Below are 23,965 nucleotides of genomic sequence, written 5' to 3'. Positions count from 1 at the left end.
AAGCAGCATTCTCAACAGCTCAGGTTGTACACTTAGTTCTTAAGGCACTTGCACAGATGTATCTGAGGCAGCTTCTGGCAGCAGCTTACACTAGTCACATCATACCCTAATTACAGTATCTACATCACTCCACCAGCACTGCCCGGGCAGACCATGTCTTTTATTATCAATACAGTACTTTGAAATACTGCTGTGTTTTTACAAGTACCAGAAAACAACCTCTTCCCCAAGAAAGCAACTTCAGCATATTGCTCCTCTCCTGAACTACACAGACACAGAATGTGTAATTACAGGACAGAGAGTCTCATTTGGCCAACTGGACACGAGATGAAAAGCCTTGAGACCTTTATTCTATTCATAGCTCTGCCCTTGAGCTGCTGCGTGACACAGAAAAATTTGACTTTCCTGTGCCTCAGCTTCCTCTACCTTCCTGAGTCGAGTCTATTTATCACTCTGCATCCTAAAAAACGTTTCTCATTACATTTTTTTGATCTGTGTCTCTAGGCATCATCACAGCTGAGAAGCAATATTTATATAGTATTTTAAAGCAATTCTGAGATTGATTCATTTGTGACAAAAACAAAAAGATGCAATTGCACTTGTAAATTATTAACTTTGTCAGCATTTATTTAGAGTAAGCCTTCATATGTAGGAAGCCATCAGCTACTTACCTGTTGTGAAAACTCAGCTTTTATTGATTTCTGTGCCATCTTGTTTTCAATGCGTAGTGCTTTGCAAAAAGATACTCCTCAGAACATGCACACTCATTGTACTTAGACAAGATGTCAGTTAAACTTTTCTGTGATTATTAACTCTTTTTGTTCTGTGAGCGATTAAAGGGCACACTTCCTGCACTGCTGCAGTTTGGATGACTCACATGTTTAATCTGTGCCCAAACACTGAAATCCACAGGATAACAACTGTGAAAAACTGATATGCTGTAACAGGGACTGAGTTAAAGTAGGAGGGATCCTAGCATTATATAAAAGAAATAATAAAATTAAAGATAAAAATGTTTATAAGAGTTTAAAAATGGAAATAGCTAATTTTAACACATTCTGATTTTTTTTTTGGCAGTTGAGCAAGAAATGTTAAATTCTGACCTTAAGAAATATACATATCTTGGACTGTCTAGGCATTTTGTTATTCAAATACCACGAAACTGGCTAAGAAACATCCTGTAGTTTCCATACCTGACTAGAATTTTGGCACCATCCTCACACATTATTACTTCCTCAGGAAAGCAATGCATACAAGAGCAATATAATCATCTAGAGCCACAAAGGAGCAACCACTTGAAATCAGCTACCTCAGGTTCAAACACCTATTCAGGATATTCATGCACAGTACAAATTACTTTTTGCTTGATGCCTGGATGCACAATTACATTCCTTCTGAAGTGCAGAAGAAATACATAATTCATAGAGAGCTACACCTCATGACCCAAGTGTATTTGTCCTTGCAAGTCATACCGAGGTTTGGCTGCTTTATTGCTTCAGCTTGACACCGTGATGTACACCCAGACTGCAATGAGAAAAAATGAGATGCTACAGTGACAAGGTTGGCAGAAGGCAACAATGTAGGAAAAATCTCCTCTGCAAAACATCCCTAAGCGTGACAGACATGGTCAGAATCAGTACTAAGGTCACAGCAAAAGCAGATGTTCAACTCGAGACAAATCACAAATTACCTCCTTTGTCCCAACAATGCCAGCAGAACTGATGGGAAGCAGAATTGAAATGGGCATGGAAGGTGCCCAAAGCCAGCCTGACTGCATTAAAGCCAAGGGAGAAAGCCTATGTGATCTATTCTATAAAATGAGTGATGGGATGGAGCCTCCATGAAGGCTGGTAATACCTTAATCCCTACAGCCACTGCTGCTATGGCCAGACTCTGCACCCGAGGGGATACACGGTGAGGAGAAGGAGGAGAGCCAAAGAACCACTCACAAACAGGGATGAGACAGCCCTCACAAGGAGGTATTGTTTCCAGCTGAACACATTGCTGAGGGGTTCACAGTCAGCTGAGATGAATAAGTCCTTTCACCTCTGAAAGCACTCAGCTGCAGAGCAATTGCTACGAGAGGTAAAGTGCTTTCACTGCAATGTACCTTTCCAGAATATAGAAAGCTGCTGACTTCGACCTCTGAAAATGTATTAGAGGACACAGCTTTGGCTGTATGTAAGACAGTGAGTGCTGTTCCTTATGAACAGTGTCCCAATCTGTCTATTCAAAGTCACAGGAACCCTTCCCAAAAAATTGCTGGGGGACCAGGGAGAAAATGTACAAGAGTTGAGCAAGTGAAGCAAAGTGAGACACTAAGTCAGGTTAAGGTCAAATCAGTGAAACAAATGAAAATCATACTCTGTTTTAAACTGGCCAAGTTCCTCAATGTGCCCATCAGCTAGTCACACAAATGGAGAGAAGGGAAACAGAAAGGCTGAAACAGCAGCAAGACTGTTGCTGCCAAGAGAAGCAAGAGCAACTTACTGTTTCAGGATACAAAGCTAAGGCCCAGCTGTGTGTAGGGAGATGGAGAAGTATTCTTTCACCTTGCTTTTCTATCTTGCTAAAAAGTCATCATTTGTTCAGAACTAAAACAGTAACCCAGGGCTGAAAAAGCTAAAATGAAGACAGAACAAAGATGAGCACAAGTACAGCACTACAGCCACCCCTTGATCCACAACATGCTTAGGGTGCTATGCCCTTAATGCCCTTCACTAAATCTGCTCCTTACAGGTTCCTAAAGCCGGAAAAGCGTTCAGGGAGTTCTCCTCCTCTGAAGAAATCCCAAGGACGAGGCAACATTATGCTTTCTCCTTCCCTCAACAGTTTTGTCATGCATCATTTCCCGTTGCCCCTGCAGAGTTTTGTCCTGCACTGTTAACATTACAGCAGCACTAGAAATTCCTGGAGAGACAGCAGGGTCATAAAGTAACATTGGGTATTTCACTAAATAGGCAGTAACAGACCACAAAAAGATGAAACACTTTCATTCCCCTATTCCTCTTGTCTGCCCTGTGACGTGCTGCCTTCTAAAAGACAGCATGTGAATATTTTTAATTTTCTTTTTAACTCTTGCACATTCTGATTCACATTCACCGAGCTGACTGTCTCTTCTGTCCTGGCAGCCCACAGCCAGCTGCCTCAGGTGAGCCAGGAATGCACACATCTGCTCCCAGCCAAGCAAAAAGTAGCTGGCACAATTACAGCTGTGAAAGACACCACCACAAGTGAGTGTCCTGAGTTGCAGGAGTTGAAGTTTAGCCACGCTGCTTATTCTGGCAGACTAATAGGGAGCACCAAGTAACTCTAACAGCGGTAGCAATTTCTGGGCACCAAATCCATTTTTCTGTGTTCTGCACAGATAAGAGAATCATCCACCATAGCTAGGACACTAAAGCTTTAAGTTGCAAGCTGAACACAAGTGGAATACTTCAGGCCAATAAGAGAAATCTTAGAAAAGTTAAGCTACTTTACCAGACAACTCTCAACTTCTATTTTTACATCTTTGTTTCTAATACTCACTGCTGCCTCAATAACATTACTTGCTATTTTCAGCGTTTCAAAAAAGTATCATAGTGATCCTCAAATCCCTAAAGCATCTGAAAACTAGCAATTCCTTAAAACTGTAGCTAGATCCATGTTATGAGAACTTTCTGAACATTTGTTCTCAGTTTTGATGTAGAAAGTACAACACTAACACACAAGACAGCTTAGCAGATGAAACAAACCTTGAAGTTACTAATAACTCAAACATCAGAGAAGCCACAATAATCCATCTCAATGCTGTTTCAGGTCTCTTCCTGCAAAGCAAAAGAAGTAACTGTTTCAGGAAACTTAGACTGCTGCACAATACTGTCCAAACAGTCTTTTTTAAAAAAGCTAATGCCCACAAGGTTAGTCTTTCAGGCTTTCCAGCCTGGGAAGCAGAGCCAACAGCAATAAAGTCTGCCTTAGAGAACATACAGGCACACACACTCGCTCCTAAAGAAAAGGCCAAGGACAGCTGCTGAGCAATTAAAATGTTTACTATCACCATTTCCTTACCACCCTTCACAACACCAGCATGAGTGCCTTGTAATTCCTGCAATAAAAAAAAAAAAAAGATAAGCGCTCTCACACACCTAACCATCAACTCAGCCATCTTAGCTCAAACCACTTTAATCAGATTTATGCTCCCAGTGCCAAGTTGAGCTGGCCCAGAGTTGTTGTTTTTTACAGGAGCACTCCTGCATTCCCATCTTCTGGCAAAGGCAAGTAGGACAGTCACAGCAGAACACAAAACCATTTCGTGCCTCACTCCACAAAGAGGACACGTTTGTCTCTGTGGCCTAGTTGCTCACACACCAACAGTGTCTCTTCATTGGTTTTTCATTAAACAACAGAACAGAAGGAAGTCAGAGGTCAGAGTATGCAAGATCCACTCCTTTGACGCAGCAAAATGACACTCCCAGTAACTGAAGACACAACAGTTGTACCCACAGTAGATATCACCACACATACCATGGGGCTTTAGCCACGGGATAAAGAGCGTGCATGTTCCAAACCCTTGTAAGAAGATACATTTCTTCAGCACATTTTTAGACACTGATACAAAAAGTGACAAAAATGCCATTTCACTTCGAAAGAGATAAACCAGTATTTATATTAATGATAAAGGTTTGATTGCTTTTGATTAATTTAGCCTTTTTTGCTGCAAGACTGGTTTCCATGGAAATGCAAGCAGACTAAAAACCTGTAAGAAGTGAGTCAGTTTTGCCTGTTTATGTCTCCTCAGTTACCATGGAAACAGACATTAAAAAAAAAAAAAGGTAATAAAAAGGATAAGGGTCCTGAAATACCTTCAGAAAAATCTCTTCCCAAAGCTTTATCTCTTTGGCTTCCTTTCCAGAATTAGAGTTGAAAATAACACAGAGCAACAGATGACAGAGTAGTGACTTGATTTTTTTACGGAGACATCAACAGAACATACCTGGAAACGTTTCAAAAACCACATTCAAACTGACAAGCTCAAAATATATAGCTACAAATTGTACTAACTTAGGTTTTGGCAAAAGTACCTAAAGCAGAGTATCTATTTCTTTAAATTAACTCCAGGCTAATGTAGAGACATACAAGAGAGAACAAGAAAACAGCATCACGCTGTCCTTGTCCTAAGTATATTTCAATACTGTGAGAAAGGGCGAAAAAGAAAAAGCTGCCTTGAGGGAATGAGTCCGATATTTCCATAGCCAGGACATTTTTTTAATGGAATCATTTCTTCCTTACAACCCATGCATTATGAAGTTGCAAAATTGGCTCTACACATACCAGGTTAAGTAACAAGTATCAGTATTAAATTTGTTATGAGTAAAAATGCATTTCTCCAAGCTGATAAAGCAAACCTAAGAGGCCCTCTCAGCAAGAGCCCATCTCCCACTGTACTTTTCAGAGACAGTGGTGCACCTTCCCACAAGCTGCCTTCTTCACAATGGTACACATAATACCTTCATTCCTCCTCAGAGCCAAAAGCATCAGGGAAGGTGGAAGGAATAGGATGGGAAATTGTTAGGAAAGAGTGCACTTCTCAAAGCCTGATCCTATCACCACAATTACTACGCAAGAATTCCCTGGCAGCCAAGTGTCCAGAAACACAACAGAGGTGTACAACTATCTGCTGCTCTAAGATCCTTCTGGAATGTTCAGGACAGCTAAACCTGACCACAAACTTTTTACTTCCCCGTTTGTCTCCCACATCACAGTTCTGTGTGCTCAGCACACCTCCGTGCAGCTCAACACTCTTCATCACAGGGCTACGGAATCTGTCACTACTGCCCGCCTGGGAAGGACACGCACGGAGGGTGCACGGCTCTTACCACTGCTGTCAGAGCCTGAAGCTGCAACACAAAAATCGGGAAAGAGGAGAAGAAAAGCTCACCTCTGTCCCAAACACTACTTATCCCAACAATCACCAGAACTCAAGGGCCCTCCTGCACTCACACAAGCGTTACACACCTCAGTTTCTGTGCTTTGCTGCTGCTCTGAGAACTGACAACATACAGCCACAAAACAAGGCTTTGAGAGAGAGGGGTAGCAATCCCTGGAGGTCTGTCTTGAATGGAAGAAACAGCTGAACTTAATTCAATGTTAATTAGTTCACATTAGCCAAATTCAATCTATTCTTGTCACAGGAAAGATAAGCCTTAGAGAATTAATTATTCCTTATTCTCCTTTGTATTTTGGCAAGGTGTAGAGTTGCACAGTAAGGAGAATAGTCTCTCAGAACTCAATAAGGTATCACTCAAAGACAGATTTAACATTAAATGGAGAACATTTAATGTTAAGAGATCGTTAAGAGAAACACTGATGTGTATCTTTCAGTCTATTTTGAAGTTTAGCCTCCTTTCTTGCAGAGGTCAGAAGTGCAAATAAACAAATTACTTTAGATATTCACTTACTTTAGCAGCTAAATACACAAACATCCAAGTCTAGTCATCTCTCTCTCAGGGAGACTAGATTCTTTACAAAGTTACCATTCAAATTCATTCATAACAACAACACGTGCAGGCATTTTCTAAAACCTTAAGTGAACAAACCACAAGTGAACAAACAGCAAGTAAGCAGATCAAGTGTTTTCCACCATACTCTACCAAATTTGTTTGCTTCCGTTATTAAGGACAGGTGTCAAGTTTACTAAAACCAGTCAATGAAGAGATTTCAAGGGTGTCAGATGTCAGGATCACATTAGTTTCGTGCCTCTTCCAGCGCAGAGAGTAGAACAGAACAGAGGACTGTGACTGCTGAAGCTAGGGAGTCATTATTAAACAGAAAAAATACACTGGTCACAAGAAAAGAGAAAATAATTTAATAAAAAGGTAACTTAACACACAATCAACAATCTTGGATCATTAAGTACACAAAAATTACCACATCTGACTTAGTTTTGCCTTTGGGGACATCAGCATTATCATACCAATCTTAAACGAAATTTGCAAGGTCACACACTGAATTCGGGAAACCACCTGCCTTGTGCACTGAACTAGGCAAGGCTCCCTTAAGCAAATAGAAAGTATAATTGGCCCATTATATGTTGTATCATATTACACATGCTCAAGGAAGTTTAATCGCAGTTAACTAAGTCAATTCAAGTCTGTAATTTGTTAACTTCCAAATGTTTAGAAGCTTAATATTAAGTCTTGACATCAAGTTTCCCAATATGGACTTTTAAATTTGTATTTTGAATTTGCATAAGTTCCTCCTGTGTAAAATTACACGATAAATAAAATGTTTTTTGGTGCATACAAAACTCTGAAGACCAACTGAAACCTTCGCTGCTTCAAAAGTAACATGGAAAATTTTGTCCTCTTACCCTGGACTGCTGTTCACACTAATATTTAAAGGAGCTTCATCTGATATTTAAGACACAATCCATAAAAGTGTCTAGAAGGAACAACAGTACAGCCTGAATCAATTGTGACAACTGATAAAGATCAATAATCTAAATCCTTAAAGGAGCATCATCGCTTTGCATGTGCACTGCAACTTGCAAGAATAAATGAACAACACGTTTTACACAAAAGATTAACAGAAAGGAGACACACACCAAACAAAAGGTCTGTGATGTCACCTCACAGTGCTCCTGTCAGAACATCCTGGGTACCCAAAATCAGCCAATGCACTCTAACTAGGCTGAAACTTAACGTCACCTTTCCAGGTAAAAATGTTCCATTTACAGAAACCCACAGTATTTGCACATGGATTTGCAACCCTGCGTCACAAGGCAAAGTTACCACAGAACTCCCCAGTGACTGGCAGGGCGTGAAATAACAAATGGCACACAAAGCTAAAGGCAGAAAAACCTGGGAGAAAGTCAGAACCCTCACCAGCACCCTGGTGTATGACAAACACAAAGCTGTTTCTCCACATGTAGCAAAGATCTCGCACAAATTGTGGCATGAAGGGGTTTTTTGCAGGCCTTGGGAAGTCGAAAGTGATTTCCTGGTGATATGAAGGAAGCAAAGGATGGCAGGTGGCATAATTTCATAATGGATCATGTGGTAGCAGATAAGTGTAAGGTGATAGATCAACTGAAGGCCACAATGACAGTCCTGAGCGGTTCTGGAAAGACCCTGGCATCTGGAGAGGGGCATTCCCAGAAACCCACTGTAAGGTGATAAGGCTACACAAAAAGGGACAGAGACTCCTGATGGCTTCCCAAAAGACCCCAGCAACCGTTTTTATATTTTACTTTGCTTTCACCTTTACTAATTGTACTTTGCTTCCTTACAGACTAATTGTTCTTTGCTTCCTTATATCTTGCCTTACTCATTGTACTTTGCTTTTTATACTTTGCTTTCCCCTTTCCCCTTACTTTGATATTTTACATTGCTTTATTTATTTGACCTTTACCTTATAGATACTAATTTTACCTTGCCTTACAAATTTTACCTCGCCCTATACCTTAGAGACTACCATGTATATAATTTACCTTTTTTTTTATATATTGTACTTTAGTGCCTTAGATCACGTACTCCAAGTCATTGTATTTTGGTTTGCCTTAAAGTGTGTATTTCTTGGTCTCGGTGAGTTAAAGTCTGTGCTAGTGAGAAGTGGCTATATTTTTTCCTTTTCACCTTGTGTTAGCAAGTGTGTTTAGATTTTGTCCTAGTCTTTTTAAATTGGTCTGTCATTGACTGGGGTTGCTTGAGTTTTGTATTGAGGTGTTATAGTGAGCTCTTGCTTTTTAGGGAGATGTTTTTGGAGAGTGTGCTTCTGGTTTTAGGTTTTATTTGTTAAGTGGAATTTTGCAGTTAAATGTTATCACAGATGATGCGAACCCTGTAAGTTGTCACAGATTTGTATTAATAAAAGTTATTTTGTGAGCTGGTTTTTTGGTTTTTTTTCGGTGCTGGCAGGCTTGTCTACAGTGGAACAACTCGTAGGAGAAACTTGCTGAGAAGGTTCTCCATTGCTGTTAAGTGCAGTCCCCATAAATAGGGTATCAAAAGTCCTGTCCATCTCAATGTGAGAATCTGTCAAGCGAGGGGTCTCCCCCTAAGGAGACACTGACTGACTGTTTTCAGACTTTAAAGGCTTTGAACTCCTGGGAGGGGGACACTAATAGACAAAAAATACATTAATACAGGTGGGACAGAAAAATCCTCCTTTTCACGTGACAATAAGGCAAAACTGTTAACTACGACTGTACTTATTTTCATGCAGGAAGGATTTTCTACACCTCATCATCAATAGTGCTACTTTTCAGAAGGTCACAATCAAGATTCTTAACTCCCTCTCTGAAGCACAAACCTGAAGAAACAATCCCTGTGCAGAAAGACACTGATTAAAATAAATTCAATCTTACAATACCTGTTCTAGTACAAAGCACCTTAGCAGTTCTCCTTGCAAAAATCACTGCATCAGCACAAGTGTCATATTCGAGTCCTCATCTGTCGTCATGCAAAACTTCTTAAGAGCACATAACCACAGATTTGGAGCATATAGAGGTAGAAAAACACTTAAGTTTAACAAGCATTGCAGCAGAAACCTCCAGCAGCACACACGGAAACGCGACACAGCGAAGGCAGAATTTGACCAGGGGCTTGTTGTCGGTTCTGGATCAGTGTTTCTCAGCTGCTGATCCAGGGAGCAACAGTCGGCTGTGAGACATCTGAAACAGCCCGTGGAACAGCTGCAGAGAAGCCTGGCTTGTGTTTTGGGCAGGAGGGGGGGAGGCGGGAAATGTTTTCTTGTTTTTTGTATTTTCAATAAATAATTCTCACATGCGAGCAAGAAAGCAATCAACACAGGCAAAAATAAGAGGAGTAACTGAGCAATCAAACCTCGGCCTCATTTCTGTGTCGTTGCAACTGTAACCTCCTGTGGCACAGTACAATCCTCAAATTGTATTCAATGAGGTCAGATGTCTCTTTGGACTTAAAAAGGTTGAGAGACATCCTTTTAGATGACAGATAGTTGGCAGATAATAACAGGGAAGATAAATGGAAGATGAGGATTTCTGAAGGACAAAATAAGATGATGAGATAACTGGCATACACGATTATAGAAAGAAATCAAAATTCACCAGAGAAAAAAACAACTTGTCATAGACATTTTAAAACGTAGAGAAGATTCAGGGAACAAAAGCCTCAACGTGCAGATTCTTTATTTTGACAATTAGGAATCATAAACTAACACAAAATATTCCAAGAACTGAGATCTCTAATACTAGATTTGTAAAGCATGAACCTGCTCTTGTACCCAGTAATAAAAGTAAAGCCATAAAGAGCATTAGGTAGTCACAAATTCGACCCCTTAAGCATACTAAAAGCTCCAGCATTTGAGTGGGCTTAACCACATCCCTCTAATACCACTAAATCAGAACCACCTCACTGCTATTGCAACTATTTGAGAGACATTTTAGGGAGCCCAGCAAGTTTTATACTTGCTGGGTATACACGGTGCTTTATACTTACTTGAATCCTCCCATCTGAGAAGGTGCAACTTCCAAGCGGAATAGTACAGAAATCCCAGTACCAGAAAGAGGCAGAGGGCTAGCAGCAGGTTACGCATAAACACCAACAGTCCCATCTTCACATTAAATCTGCTCTTCTACATGACCTGAGAGAGAAAAGCACGTTGAGGTTGGGGTCGGAGCCGCCTTCTCCTACGGACATCCCTGAAGAGGCACTCCCACACCCACAGTAATCGTGTAACAAGGTAAACACATGGTCAAACACACCCGCTACCCACACCGCGTCAGTGAAGTACTAACTACCACCCAAGGCAGCTGCCTTTTTTGGCTGTCCCAAGGGTACGCGCGGCTCCGGCGGGGCGGGGGGGTCACCGCAACGCTGTGACAGGGCACCAGCCCCGATCCCGACCGCTCCCCACAACCGAGCCCGGCACGGACCCGGCCGCCAAGGCCTGGCGAGCACCGCGTCCTCCGACACGCCGCAGAGCGGACCCGCATTGCCCGCGGTGTCCCAGGGCCGGCGGGGCCCGCGGGCGCGGCCGGGCAGCGCCGCTCGGGGCTGGAGCGCGGCGGAGCCCCGGGCACGCCGCGGGGACGCGCTGCCCTGGAGGCGGTGCCGGCTCCTGGGGACGGCCGGGCCCGGGCGGCACGGCAGCTCCGCCCGGCTGACAGCTCCCCGCGGCCGGTTCAGCCCGGGTTTGAACGGGCAGCGCCGCCGTGCTGCCCGCGCCTCGCCGGGCTCCAACCCGGCTACCCCGCGCCACGCCGGGCCCCGCTTGCCGAGACAGCCCCTGCGCCCGGCCCTGCCCGCCCCCCGGCCCCTCCTCACCCGGCCGCCGCCGGCCCCGGGCGCTCGGAGCCCGCCTGCGCCCCCCGGGCGCGGGGCTGCGGGCGCCGCCATGCCGGGCGCGCCCCGCGGGACCCGCCGCCGCCGCCGGGGGGCGCCGCGCCCGCCAATGGCGCGCGGGGGGAGGGGGCGGAGCCCGCCCGCGTAGCGGCCGCCGCTAGCCAATGGGACGGCGCGGGGGGGCCGCGCCCCAGCCAATCGCGGGGCGCGCCCGCAGCCAACGGCGCGCGGGCGGGGGGTCCCCGCCGGAGGGGCGCTGCGGCAGCGCGGCCGTGCGCGTGCGCGGGGAGACCCCCGCGCGCCCCCCCGCCCCGCCCCGCCCGCACCCCCGGAACCGGCGGCCGGTTCCGCTCCCGCCGTGTGCCCGCCCCGCCCCGCCAGAGCCCTGCGCCGCGGCACCTCCGCACCGCTGCGGTGCCCCCGGTCCGGGCACTGCCTGGCCCCTCCAGGCACCTCAGCCCCTGCCAGGCTTGACGCGTTGTCACCGCACAGCACGGCACCTTCCCCAGCCGAGGCACCTCCGGACCCCGCCGCCGCCGCTCTGTACGTCCCCGCTGCCCAGCGCTGTGCCCCGGCAGTGACACGGCATCCCCTGCCCTGCGCTCACTGCATCGAGTGCGCTGCCTCTCCCTGCCGCTGCTGCGCTGCCCACCCTCCGAGCGCTGCTCCGAACGGCCTCACCCCTGCCCTGCTCTGCCCGGCGAGGCGGCGGCCACTGCACAGGGAGCCCAGCCCTGCCTTCTGCCGTCACTGCCCCACAGCCCCTATCCGTGCCGCACACACCAGCCACTGCCTTCACACCGTCCTCCAGCTCCTGCAGATCTCGACTGCACTGCAGACCCGGCAGGGTCCTGCCCGGCCACTGCACGGCACTGTGCCACCTCCCCGGGCTTCCCAGTGTGGCACAGCCTGCACCACTGGACCACGCCAGGCTGCACGGACCATGCTGGGCGGCACAGACCCCATCAGCTGCCCTCCTACGGCGCAGCACAGCTCACACCACGCAGCCAGTGCAGGTCCCAGGCACTCCCCGGGGTTTTAGGGCCTCCACGTTCTCACTGCACAGCTGCCCTGTGAGCACTGCAGCACTGGGGCCAGCCTGCACCTCGCTTTTCCCACAGCATTGTCCTCTTTGTTGCTGGCCTTGCCGTTACCACCAGTGCTCCTTAGGCAAAGGACAAGTGACAAACTCAAGTATAAGGCAGCACGGGGACAGAATGATAAAGGGAAATTATTAGTCATGTGGAGAAAAGTCATCTGAAAGGAAAAAAACCATTGGGAATAAACCAGCATCTTCAGAACAGCACAGCAGCCCAGTGACCCTCCATGTGTCACGGGTAACAGAAGGAAAACAAAACCAACGTGAGTTTAAGAGAATCTAAGTAGGATCATGTCTGGCATGGTGGCAGCTCCCAGTGCAGGTGAGCCCAGGTGCCAATGTCAAACAGTAGACACTGCCTTGAGCAGCACAGGGCTGCCTGAGCACTGCCTGAGCCCCCTGGCAGTCCACAAAAGGCAGAGTTCATGCAGGTCACAGGGAGAGCTGGTAGGGACTCACACAGCTCCACTTTCACAGCCAGAAACCTCACTTTGTGTTCCACACAAATGAAGTCAGTGCAAGCTGGCTGCAAGTGTGGCACCCACACAGCCAGGCTTGCAGAACTGCCACACTCCTCCGCAGAGACATAAGGGAGGCACGTGTCTCACTGACATGCCATTAGGTTTTTTTGGATACCAACAACTTCTAGATGCAGCACAGGAGACCATCAGACTCATGCAAACACCCAGGTATCACTGGCACCAGTTTCCCCCATAGAAGGTGCGTAGAGAGGGGACACGAGCGCATCTACACAGCCCTGTCCATCTGCAGGTCTGCCCTCCCTCTGCTGCCCACACAACCCCCAGCTCCCAGGGCTGACCCACTCAGGGTGCTTCTTGCTCTCACCCATCTGAGGCAGCTCCCTTCCCTCCAGCTTCATGGCAAGCTGGTAGCCAGAGCTGGGCTGGGCCGCCTCCTCCAAAGGCCCCAGCTCTGCTGCCAGGCTCATTTCTTCCAGTAGCACCACTGACTCCTGTGCCTCATTGTGTCTGACTGGAGCCCAGTTTTACTCTGCAAACGCTTTAGGCCTGCTTCTGTCTTCCCCTTTTCATCCCTATATCCATGTAAGCTGGGTCTCTTTTCCCTGCCTCAACTGCCCTGGTCCCAGTGACACGGAGCTGCCTGCACTGCCTGCGCCCGCTGTGCCACATCTGCTCTGTCTGACCCCAAACCTCACCTAAACTGTCCCAACTGTACCACTCGGCCTTTGAACCCCACGGTGTGCAGGCACAGCAGGTGATCTGATTTCAACAATGAGATAAGCAGGGACCTACAGCACGAAGCCAAACAGTGACAAGGCTGGGGCTTGCTCCTGAACTCGTGTTTGTCACTCGGGAAACCCTACCCCCGTTATCAGGTGTCGGTGTGCTGGAAAGGATGAAGTCACACTTCTTGCCAGCCTGGAAAAAACTCAGGAGAGAAGCACTGTGTATCTTTGAAAATCAGGTACCAGCGCCTGGCAGCTGTCTAACAGCCATGAGATGAATTAACGCAGTGATTAGTGGAGTGATTTGGTTCAAGTAGCAAGACTTCAGTCTGAGCGTGTTCCTACTTAGCTTATATGTTTCATTCGCAGGCAGATGTCAAGCTGGATGTTGCTAGGAGATAGACAGCAGGGGAATAATTAAGTCTGATTAAATCCTATCATATTGCTGTGCCGCTTTCCAGAATGCTCTGGAGCTTTTCAAAGCCAAACTGACCAAATGATAGGGCAAGAGCTGCAGCCCATCCTGCTCAACAAAACCCACTTGTGGCAAACCTGCTGAGCCTGTGGCTGCCCACATATCTGCAGAGCATTTCCTGTAGCAACACTGGCCACAATCCGGGGAAAAAAAGCTCTGGCAGAGGGCACAGCTGGTGGCTGCATTAGCAGGTAAAGCAGGACAGTTGGACTGGTCCCTGCTCAGAGCAGGCAGTGAGGGTTCCTACCCCCATGTCCCTGCATCGATGCTGCATGCTGCTTGGGATGATCATGATGGACTAGGCATGACTTGGGCACAGCAGGTGACCATCAGCAAAGCTTCCTTCTGCCCTTCTTTTGAAAGGAGCCCACCTGGGGCATGCCAAAATTGCTCTGCAAATGCCCCTCGTGTGTGGTGCTAAGCACCATGGGGCGTTCCCACTGAACTGATACCTGCCTGCTTTTTTCTTTCCCGGTGGCTGAGCCATATACTATATGAAGGGCATGTAAATAACAGCTACATGTTCTTTTGCCACCAGTAAATAAAGTTATGCTGTAACTATCTGCATCAGATGCCAAACACACACATCAGCCTCCGGGCTTCCTCCATAGTGAGACTCCTAATCTCCTTTTGCTTCTCTACCCTATAAAAATTATCATTCTAATACTCACACTGTAATCCTTCTCCCCAAATTACAAGTCATCAAATCAGACCTGATACTAATTAATGCAATATTTTATGATTAATTAAATACCACTAAATACCGCAGCAAAGATCTCTTTCAAGTAATGGCTAGATAGAGATTACCTCTGCTGATGCACAGGCTTGGGGAATGCAATCTGTGCTGTAAGACTCTTGTATTCTGTCTTATCTCTCTGACTGAACTTGTTTCATTCACACACTCATTATGCTTTATTCTTAAGCGCAGACTCTGTGATCAGCCTGTGGAGAATACTTTGCGTTTCTGGTTGTGCTAAGAACAGAAATGTTAAACAGCAGCAGGCCCACACGAAATAAGCTAAACCAATCTGAATTTGGCTGAAAAATTCTGCTACCCTCCAGATGTTTTCAACAACAAAGAGCCACACTTACCACTATGGGCGCAGGTAAACACCTGGAGCCTGTCCAGTCAGCTCCCTGAGCACTCTGCCCAACTGGACCCGGTTTCCCAGGGTCTTCCTCAGCTGAAGTGACCCAGTGGTCCTGCCTGGCAGTGACTGGTGAGCAGCTGGCCAGCACAGTGCTCAGCGGTTCATCTCCTTGCAGTAATTCCAATACTCTGTGTTTGGTTCACGCATAGTTTCCAAGAGAGGAGGTAGGCTTGATTTGGAGACAAGCGGTGGAGACTCCCACCTTTCTGGGTCTGTTTCAGGAGTCCCTCACCCTCACGTTCAGAAGAGCATCCCACCTCCCTGCGTCTGGCTTCAGCTTGCAGACATACCATTTTGTTCTGCCTTCTGCTTGATTAAAGAGCCTTTCAGAGCCTGGCATTTTCTCTTTGTGACACTACACATATGCTGCTAGCAAACCCCCTCTCATCCGTCTTTCTGATAAGCTAAATATACTGAGTTGCTTAATTCTCTTTCTGCCAGGCTTTTCCTCCCACCCTCAAGCCATTTTTTGCATTTCTGCTCTACACAGCCTCTCTGATTTTCCTGAATCCTTTTCAAGATGTAGAATCCCACAATGAGCGTCCCTAATGCTTTGACACAGGGATTAAATCTGCTTTTTCCTATTTTCTGTCTTAAAGGCCTGCATTAGTCCTTTCTGCCATAGCATCAGGGTAAGCATTCAGGCAGGATCATCCTGAGTCTTTTCCAGACCTGCTGCTGACAGGTTAGAGCCACCTGGGCTGGTCAGCTGGATCTCAGCTGCACATCCAGAACCCTGACGGAGGGAGTTTGGTGATCAGGGACACCTTCACTCCCACACACCTTCCTTGCCTGCTCCCTGTCCTAAAATCATGGATGTCATGGCTGCCTCTCCAGCAGCATCACAGATCAGTCACTGAAAAGATGAGCTTGTATCCACAGAGAGCATGATGCAGGGTACCGTGCCCACAGGTCCTCTGGGGGCCTGAGGACTGCAGGCAGAGTCCAGCGGGATTTTCCTCTGGCCAGCAGTTGTTTCACCCAGCCAGGCACCACAGAGCAGAGGGGTACCACATTTCAGGGATCTTATGGAGCTGAGCCTGGCAGGAGGGAGCAAGCCACGGTGAGCTGTCCAGGAGCAGACATCCCAGCTCACAGTAGGTCACTGTGCTGTGAAAGAGAGGAGAGCACAGAACCAAGTCGTGCCTGTTGGCATCCAGGCTGGTTTGAGCGTCCTGTCTGGGAAATATTTTGCAATGCCTCTCAATATTTCACCCAACCTGTTCAGAGAGACAGCAGTCACTGTGGAATCTGGTGCACTGACCAGTTACTGGGCGGCACACCATGAAAACAGCCTCTTAAATAATAGGCTATGTGAAGGTTCCATCTTTAATTCTACCCCTTAACAAACCAGCTAAAATAGTCTCTCCCCAGCAGCACCCCCAGTGAAGCCTACCTGAGACCCAGGAGTAAAATGTGGAATCTTGCCCAGCCCATGTGCCATCACTGGATATCACAGCAGACTTCTTCATGCTGGTGCTGCAGGAACCTGGAAGGAGCCCAGCTCCAGCTGTGGCCACGCTGCTTCTCTGCACCAGGAGTGCTTTCCTTGAGTCTCTGGGATGATCTCTGAATAAACCTGAATTTCAGAGACAGTTGGAGCTGTGATGGCCATGACTCTCAATGGGCTCATCTTGAGCCCTCCAGCCAAGCATTGCCCTGTCCCCTTTTATGCCATAAGAACAGCTGAAAGAGTCAGGTGAGGTAGCAGGTACTGTCCAGCTGCTGCCTCCTCTCAAACGGGAATGGCAGGAGTGACTCCATCTCCCGTGCTGCCACAGAGAGGAGGGAATTTGGCAGAGCAGTGGCACAAGGAGAAAGGTCCCCAAACCAGTTATGCTCGTGCCACAGGGCCCAAGTTAATTTGCAAACATTTTGATGACATAATCACAGACTCTCCTAAACATACCTGTTAATTTTAAATGAATGGTCAGCTGGTAGGAGGCCAGTGTGATTCAAAGAGCCAAAGTAATGGGCAGAGAAATGGCAGAGGGCCTCAGACTGCTGCTGGGGAGGTTAAAGCACAGCTAAGGGCATCCTGAGGCTGTTACACAGCACAGACCTCGCAGGGAAACTCTTTAGTTGGCAAAAGGAAAGGTCTGGCTTGTGAGAGTGAGAGCACACTTTGCCTTCTCCACTGCCATCAACAATTCCATAGACTTTTAATTAAAAGCCTGTATTATAAAGAATTAATAATACTCAAGATTTAACAACTATGTGTATCAACAGCTACATTCTGAGGTCTGTCGGTGAGCCAAGCCTTAATGGGGAGACATCAACAATGGGGAGTGTACCTAGACCCACAGCAACAGTATCCTGATCCAGTGCCATTTAATAGTTCTTAAAACCAATTGCCTGAATGAAAAGGTCGAGGCTTACATTTGGGGGTTATAAAATACTGAACAGGCTGCCTGCTGCTACAGCATGAGCTGAAAGGCCTGGGAAAATGATCACAATGCACAGCAGTGATGGGCTGCAAAGGAAGTTTCTTGGGAATGGAGAGAACAGGCTGTACCACAGGGCAGAGGATCTCCCAGAAAGCAGGGCTGGGAGGTGGAATTAAGGAAAAAAAGCTGAAAAAGAGGGCTGTCCCCAAGCATGACTGTTGTTGTGAGCCCACAGCACAGCACCTTGGTTCTGAGAACCATGAGTCACAGAGTCATGGAGGGGATTTCCAAGCAGAGCTAGAGCTCTGGCAAAGCCAACTGGATGGCTGGTCCAGCTCTGCAAACTTCACAACAGGCTCAGAAATCCTGAGTAGAAGCACCACCAAAAAAAAGAAGCTAAGGCTTTGGAAATGTGCCAAATAAAGCTGTGTGGGATGTGAGGAGTTCAGGCTACTCCACAGCCCTCGGAGAGGGTCTCCTTGCCAGGGGGAGCAGAGCAGTGCTGTGGGCAAAGAGAAGTGCAGGAGCCAAAGGTGAAAAATTGAAGATGGGAAAAACTCAAACCTGAAAGTAAGTACAGCATGGTCACTGAAGGCTGCAGGGACAGCCATCCCCACCGTGCAGTAGCCTACAAATAAGATTAGATGGTCTCAACTTCAGTTTTTTGACATCTGTGGCTTGAGGATGAAGAAGGGCTGCTGCATGGACATGCTTGCTGTTTTGCCCTGACCTGTGTGCATCCTCGGGTTCATCCCTCCTGATCTCCTGTCCAAACAGCTCCAGCAGCAAAGAGGAGACAGGGATTGATTCCTGTGTGATGGAAAAGCAGTAGAAAGGGTGTGGATGGGTCAGCCTGAGGACAGTCTTCTTCACCTGCTCTTCCAGCTCATGCACATGTCTTTCTAAAAACAGGTACGACAGCCCATGCTGGCTCTGTGGCATCACACTGCCTGTAGCAGTGCTCATCACCAGCCCTTTACCCAGAGAATGCCTCATTTCTAGCCTGGAGCTTCAGTACTTAATTACTAGCACTGGAGCAAGCACCTTCAGCTGGCCTGCTGTGGTGATGGGGCCATGTGGCCATGGGCTCCTCTTTACAGCCTCTTCAACCTGAACCCTATCTTATCTCCACTGCTCCCTGGCAAACTGAAGCCTCAGAACCCAAGTAACACACCTGTGACCTTCATACAACACAGCAAACAGCTCTGTCCCAGTGCCTGCCCTGCTCCTGGTGCTGAGGCTTATCTGCTTCTCTTGGGAAAGGGAAGAAAGGAAAGAAGCCACCCAGCATGTCCTGGGCCGTAGGGCAGAGAAGGGCCTGCGTGGGAGGGTACAGGGGCTGGATTTGCACTGCCTTGACCCCTGTGCTGCAGGATGTGGCCAAGGATTTGTGCTCTGCCGTGGGGCACGGACATGCTGTGTTTTGGAGATTCAGCATTTGTGGCAACCTGTGCATTCTTGCAGCTGCTTTACATGATGGGGAGTTAGAGCAGCCAGGGGGAAGTGCCTCTGGATGCTGTGCTGTGTTTGCTGGCAGGACATGGGCTAACAGCAGCCATGAGGACTCAGCTGCCAGCCACAGGCAGGGGACACAGACACAGGGGTGCTGCTGAAGCACCTCGACCCCCCCGGGTACATCACCCACAGTCACACAATCCCATGGTGGTAGGTACAAGTGAGAACAGGACTTAGGGAATGCTAGGGAACTACATGTGTAGTAAGTGGGGTCCTAAACAGTGCATGTGCAAAGCTGCCAGCCCCAGAGGACTCTTCCCCTGCCCCAGCAGCCACAGGGGAACAGCCAAGCCAGCAGGTCCCTCACACACACCTCACAGGCAGCTGCAGCCCACCCAGCCCAGCTGCAAGAAGGCAGGGACAGACCTCAGTCTCTCCAACAAATGTTCCCCACCCTACCCCCTGGGAACCAATTCCCTGTGCCACAGCCAAGGGAATATGAACTTTGTGCAGCCATCACTTGAACCACGGCTATGCTGGGGGATGCTGGCAGGTCCACAGGGCCAGACAGAAGCAGCTTCTGGAACTTTCCAGGGCTCAGCAGCCAGTCGAGGGAGGCTTACACCTGCAGCAGGGCTGGTCCTTCCAACGCAGGGATGGGGGAAGCTAACCACAGCGAGGTGTTGGTACCAGTGACATCCTCCCTGACAGACTGGTTCCTGGTGGATGGCGTAGATTAACACTGCTGATTTGCACAATTGCCCAGACAAGTCCTGTGATCAGAGTCCAGCACCTACAACCCATCTGGGTTGGAATGTGAGCCCTGTTGTGAAGCTGGCCCTGGTGTGAACCCAGCCATAGACCGTGGCACTGCTGGAAGTGTTGGGCAGTCACCCCCTCTGCCAGCACCCAGAACACACCCATGGCTTGGCACTGTCACCTCCCAACAGCACTGTGTCATTGTGCATGCCCAGAGCATCGGGCTCCTGTTTCATGCCAGGCATCCCCAGCAGTGGTGGAGGACCAGCTGCAGACAAGCCTGGCCACAAAGGGATGGCCTCCTGCCCCAAATCTCCTGTCCTCCAGCATCTCACCCAAGTGACCTCCAACTCACCACTCCTTCCACTCTGTCAGCTGCAGCCTCACCTGGGGCTCTGCCAAAAAGAGAAAGCTCTGATCCCTTCTTCCATACCACTTTCCAAGCCTCAGGCCCTGCAGAAAAGCCCGACTCCTTAGCTGAAGGGGCTCCCCATTTCTCTGACAGCAAGTGACCATGTGTAATCACATTGCTGCCCATGCTTCACACCCACAGCATCATCTGCTCAGATTCCTCCCTCCTTTTCCTTCACAAGCCAGGAAATACCCTCAAGGTCATGAGCCAGTGAGATCTGGGGAACTCATTAACCTGCTCTCTCAAGAGCAGTGAAACTGCACGAGTTCAGAGAGAGAAGGATGGTGGTATCCTGCACCAGTAGCTGTTCCCAGCAAGCCCAGAGCCACAGCACCAGCCACTGCTGCTTTTCCTGATGGAACAGCCCATGCTCCTCCCATTGCACCAGGTGGCTGCAGCTGGGAGAGGCATCGCGTGGTCCGGATATGGAGTGAGCCTGTCATCTCTCCCTCATCAGCACAACCAGGCCTAAAAATATCCCAGAGTGGGCTGATGGTGGTTGTGCTACAGTCTCTCTATTATGCAGATGAAAATGGCTGGTCCCTGCCAGAGTGCCTGGGGCAGCACCAGCTCCTCCGCCCTGCACTGGCACAGGATGTTGGGATAATTATTGGGTAATCTCCATCGTGGAGGAGTGCCAAGGACAGACCATGGCACAGAGCATCCCAGCCAGGCACAGCATCACTGCTCGGGCTGTCCCAGCCAGGGCAGACAGACAGCTCCACAGGCATCATCCCTCCTGGGTGCATGGGATGGAGCAAGGTGGGGAAGAGGGAGTTTCACAACCCACTGCCATGAACCCCTAGCAATGATAAAAGGGGGTGCTGCCCAGACAGCCCACAACAAGTCACAAGTGCACCCAGGCAGCCGAGCTTAACAGCACTTTGGGTGCAAGCACAGCAGCACAGGGAGCTGGAGGGCAAGTCAGCAGAGCAGCCACAGCAGGAGCAGGATCAGCCCTCAGCCCACAGGAAAAGCCAGAGGAGCAGAAGAGCAAGGTGCTGAGTTTGCAGCCAGGCCAGGAAGAGGGCTGGCCTTGTGCCCTGCAACATGCTGGTAAAGGGCAAAGCTGTCAGCTCCTCCCTTCCCATCCCTGCATGTCCCAAATCCACAGGCCTGAGAGTGAGCACGGCTGCTGACAGTGAGCCTCAGGCAATCATCCACCCAATAAACCTGAGTGGGAAAAAGAGCAGAGACGCTGCTGGAGGAACCAGGAGGGATGTGCCAGCTCATGTAGGAATGGCTTACAGCATGAATCTAGCCCCAAACAGAGGCTCTGGCTCTGACACAGACTCCTGGCTGGCAGACAGAACCAGATTTCATTCCAGCCTGACTGGTGTCCCCAGGATTGTCACAAGCATCCTTGACCCCAAACCTGAAGTGCCATCTACTCACCCACTCACCCCACCGTGTGCTATGCTCTCCTCTGCACAGCCAAACCTCTCCTGGAATGGTGACACAGGGCCAAGGACACACTGACAGGGCAGCACTTCCCAGAGGGACACACTCCAGACACGGATCTGTCACACCTCTTCCCACCCCAGACGCTTGGCAGTTCCCAGAGCCTGTGGGGAGCTGTCTCCAGGGAGCAGAGCCCTGAGCAATCTCACCTGCTTGTAGGGCTGGAGGACAGGCTGTGCTGGGAGAGGGTGAGACCAAAACACCATATGGCCCAGCCATAGCCAGGCATCTGTTCACTGGGAAGGGGAAAGTCTCCCTCAGCAGGTACCAGGCACTCCTCCAAAAAAGCTCCACAAGGGCTCTTCTGTCCAGTGGCTTCTGGAGGAAGGATTCTCTAGGCAGGCTCTAGCCTGCCTGCATAAGGGGTGGGGATCTGCTGTGAGAGGTGATGACTGTCCAGCCCCCAGGGATTTCTGCCATGGTCCCAGCCCTGCACCTCTCACTGGGAACAATCCGTTCAGCCTCCACAGAGCCAGCACATGGCTGGAGGCTGCTTGTTTGTAGTCTGCACAGATGGGCAGAGGACTGATCCAGGTCCCCCAGGGCTGCCCCCACAAGTTGACAGAAGCCAGAGGACACAGGCAGGCAGGAGGGACCCTGGGCAGCTGTCTCAGCCAGCATGGTCCAGGGCAGCAGTGGGGAAAGAGCCAGTGTGATGCCTCACACAAGCAACAGCCCAGTCCAGAACAGGCAGGGCAGTGGGGCAGGAAAGACCTCACTACACTGCGACCCCTTCAAAGGGCTCCTCTGGAGAAGGTGAGGAGCAAGAAGCCCTTCCTCAAGCTGGCCCATCAGGTGCTGACGTGCCTGGCTCCCAGCCCAGCGGCTCGGAGTCACGCAGCTCCCATGAACGCTGTCTTTCTTCTCCCTGCTGCAAAGCCCTTGGCAGCCCCTCAACCGCTTTGGCTGGGAGGGAGAAGAGCCAAGGTCTCTTTTTCTGTCCCTTTCCCCTTGCCAGGCTCTGCACAGGGCTGAGGGGCCAAGTTGGGGGTCTCCCTGCTGGTGACAGCACCGCAGCCCCCTGCTCCCACAGGGATCCATGAGGAGCCTTCATCTCCAGCCAGTGAGGAAGAGCAGGGTTGGCCCCAGCCCCACTGCCTGGATGGCTGAGGTTCCAAGCAGGATGCCTGTGCTCCCTATGCAAGGGAGAGTGGTAGAATAAAAGCATTAACGCTCCTGCCAGTCCCTGTGGACACCAGCTGTTAAATGGTGTTTGGAAACATCTATCCAGCTGGAACTGGGAACGTCAGAGAGGACTCATGACAGACCCATCTCTGGCTGCCAACACAACTGCTCCCTTCATCCTGCCCTGGCTCTGCTGGGCCTGAGCAAGCAAAGCTGCATTCCTGCTGCAGAGCCAAGTGGCCTGGGCAGCCATCCACCACAGGCAACTGCAGCTCCAACCACACGGGCTGCTCAGCCCTTTGCTGGAGCTGCTCCTCATTGCCAGTTTCCTTGCTCTCCTGTATCACACCATGGAACTGGATGCAAGTTAATAGCTTCTCTGCACCAGCAGCAGGTCAGCACCCACCACCCATACTAAAGACATCCATGTGCTGCATCCAGGATACTGTCACTTCTTTTTAATTCCTTGTGGCTATCAGGAATGAAGTTTGAGTTAACCCCTGCTGTGAGGATAGGTGAGAAAATTAACCTCAAAAGGTGCAGAGATACTGTATTCAGGAGAAGCAGCAGCACTTGATGAAACGAGAGTCCAAGGCCATCAGCTCACATCCACAACCATCCGATCCCCATGTGTGAAATGTCTCTGGAGGTCCATGGGTACAACACTCCACCACACCTCCCTAAATTCAGCAAGACTGTGGGCTTGAGCCACTGTACTTCTTGAAGTAGTTTGCTTTGGTCTACAGCAGACTCGTATGTCAGGGCAGTCACAGGAGCTGCTTGGACATGAGACTGGCTGGTACAAATTCTTGGGCTGTAAAGACGGGTTTCTCCTAACTCTACATGGAGGACTTCAGCCTGGATATGAAAACATTCCAGCACACCAGCCACACACCTTGCCTGCAGCCTGTGAGGAGGCAGCTCTTCCTTCAGCCAGCACGTGGACAACGATGAGAGCATCCCAGTTCCTGGGGTGTTGGGCAGCACAAGGGGCCCACACTGGGTACACCAGGCAATAACACACAGGAGGCAGAAGAGCCCAGACAGCAGGACTGTGTCATTTCTCTCCTGCATTGTTTTTTGAAGGTGTTCACAGCCCACTAGAACAACATAACAATGAGAACTTTCCTT

The 23,965-nt window shown here is 49.2% G+C and overlaps 1 protein-coding gene across 14 annotated transcripts in view; it reads right to left on the bottom strand.

Moving 5' to 3' along the window:
• The window catches only part of ST3GAL3 (ST3 beta-galactoside alpha-2,3-sialyltransferase 3), a 176,061-nt gene extending 160,850 nt beyond the window's left edge, over positions 1-15,211 (bottom strand). For 2 of the 14 annotated variants that reach the window (XM_051797216.1, XM_051797281.1), the window contains exons 1-2: positions 11,286-11,378; positions 10,458-10,602 (exon numbers count right to left, since the gene is read on the bottom strand). In XM_051797216.1, the coding sequence (XP_051653176.1) occupies positions 10,458-10,572 (115 nt within the window). In that variant the 5' untranslated portion in view covers positions 10,573-10,602; positions 11,286-11,378. The other 12 variants (XM_051797270.1, XM_051797261.1, XM_051797283.1 and 9 more) reach the window with 10 other exon arrangements.
• Between the last annotated feature and the right edge of the window lie 8,754 nt (positions 15,212-23,965).

Source organism: Manacus candei, unplaced genomic scaffold, assembly GCF_025592945.1.
Source record: "Manacus candei isolate 608988 ecotype Guabito, Panama unplaced genomic scaffold, ASM2559294v1 h1tg000005l, whole genome shotgun sequence".
Classification (NCBI taxonomy): domain Eukaryota; kingdom Metazoa; phylum Chordata; class Aves; order Passeriformes; family Pipridae; genus Manacus; species Manacus candei.
Note: the sequence above shows the minus strand (reverse complement) of the source record. Positions and strands in the feature narration are given on the sequence as shown.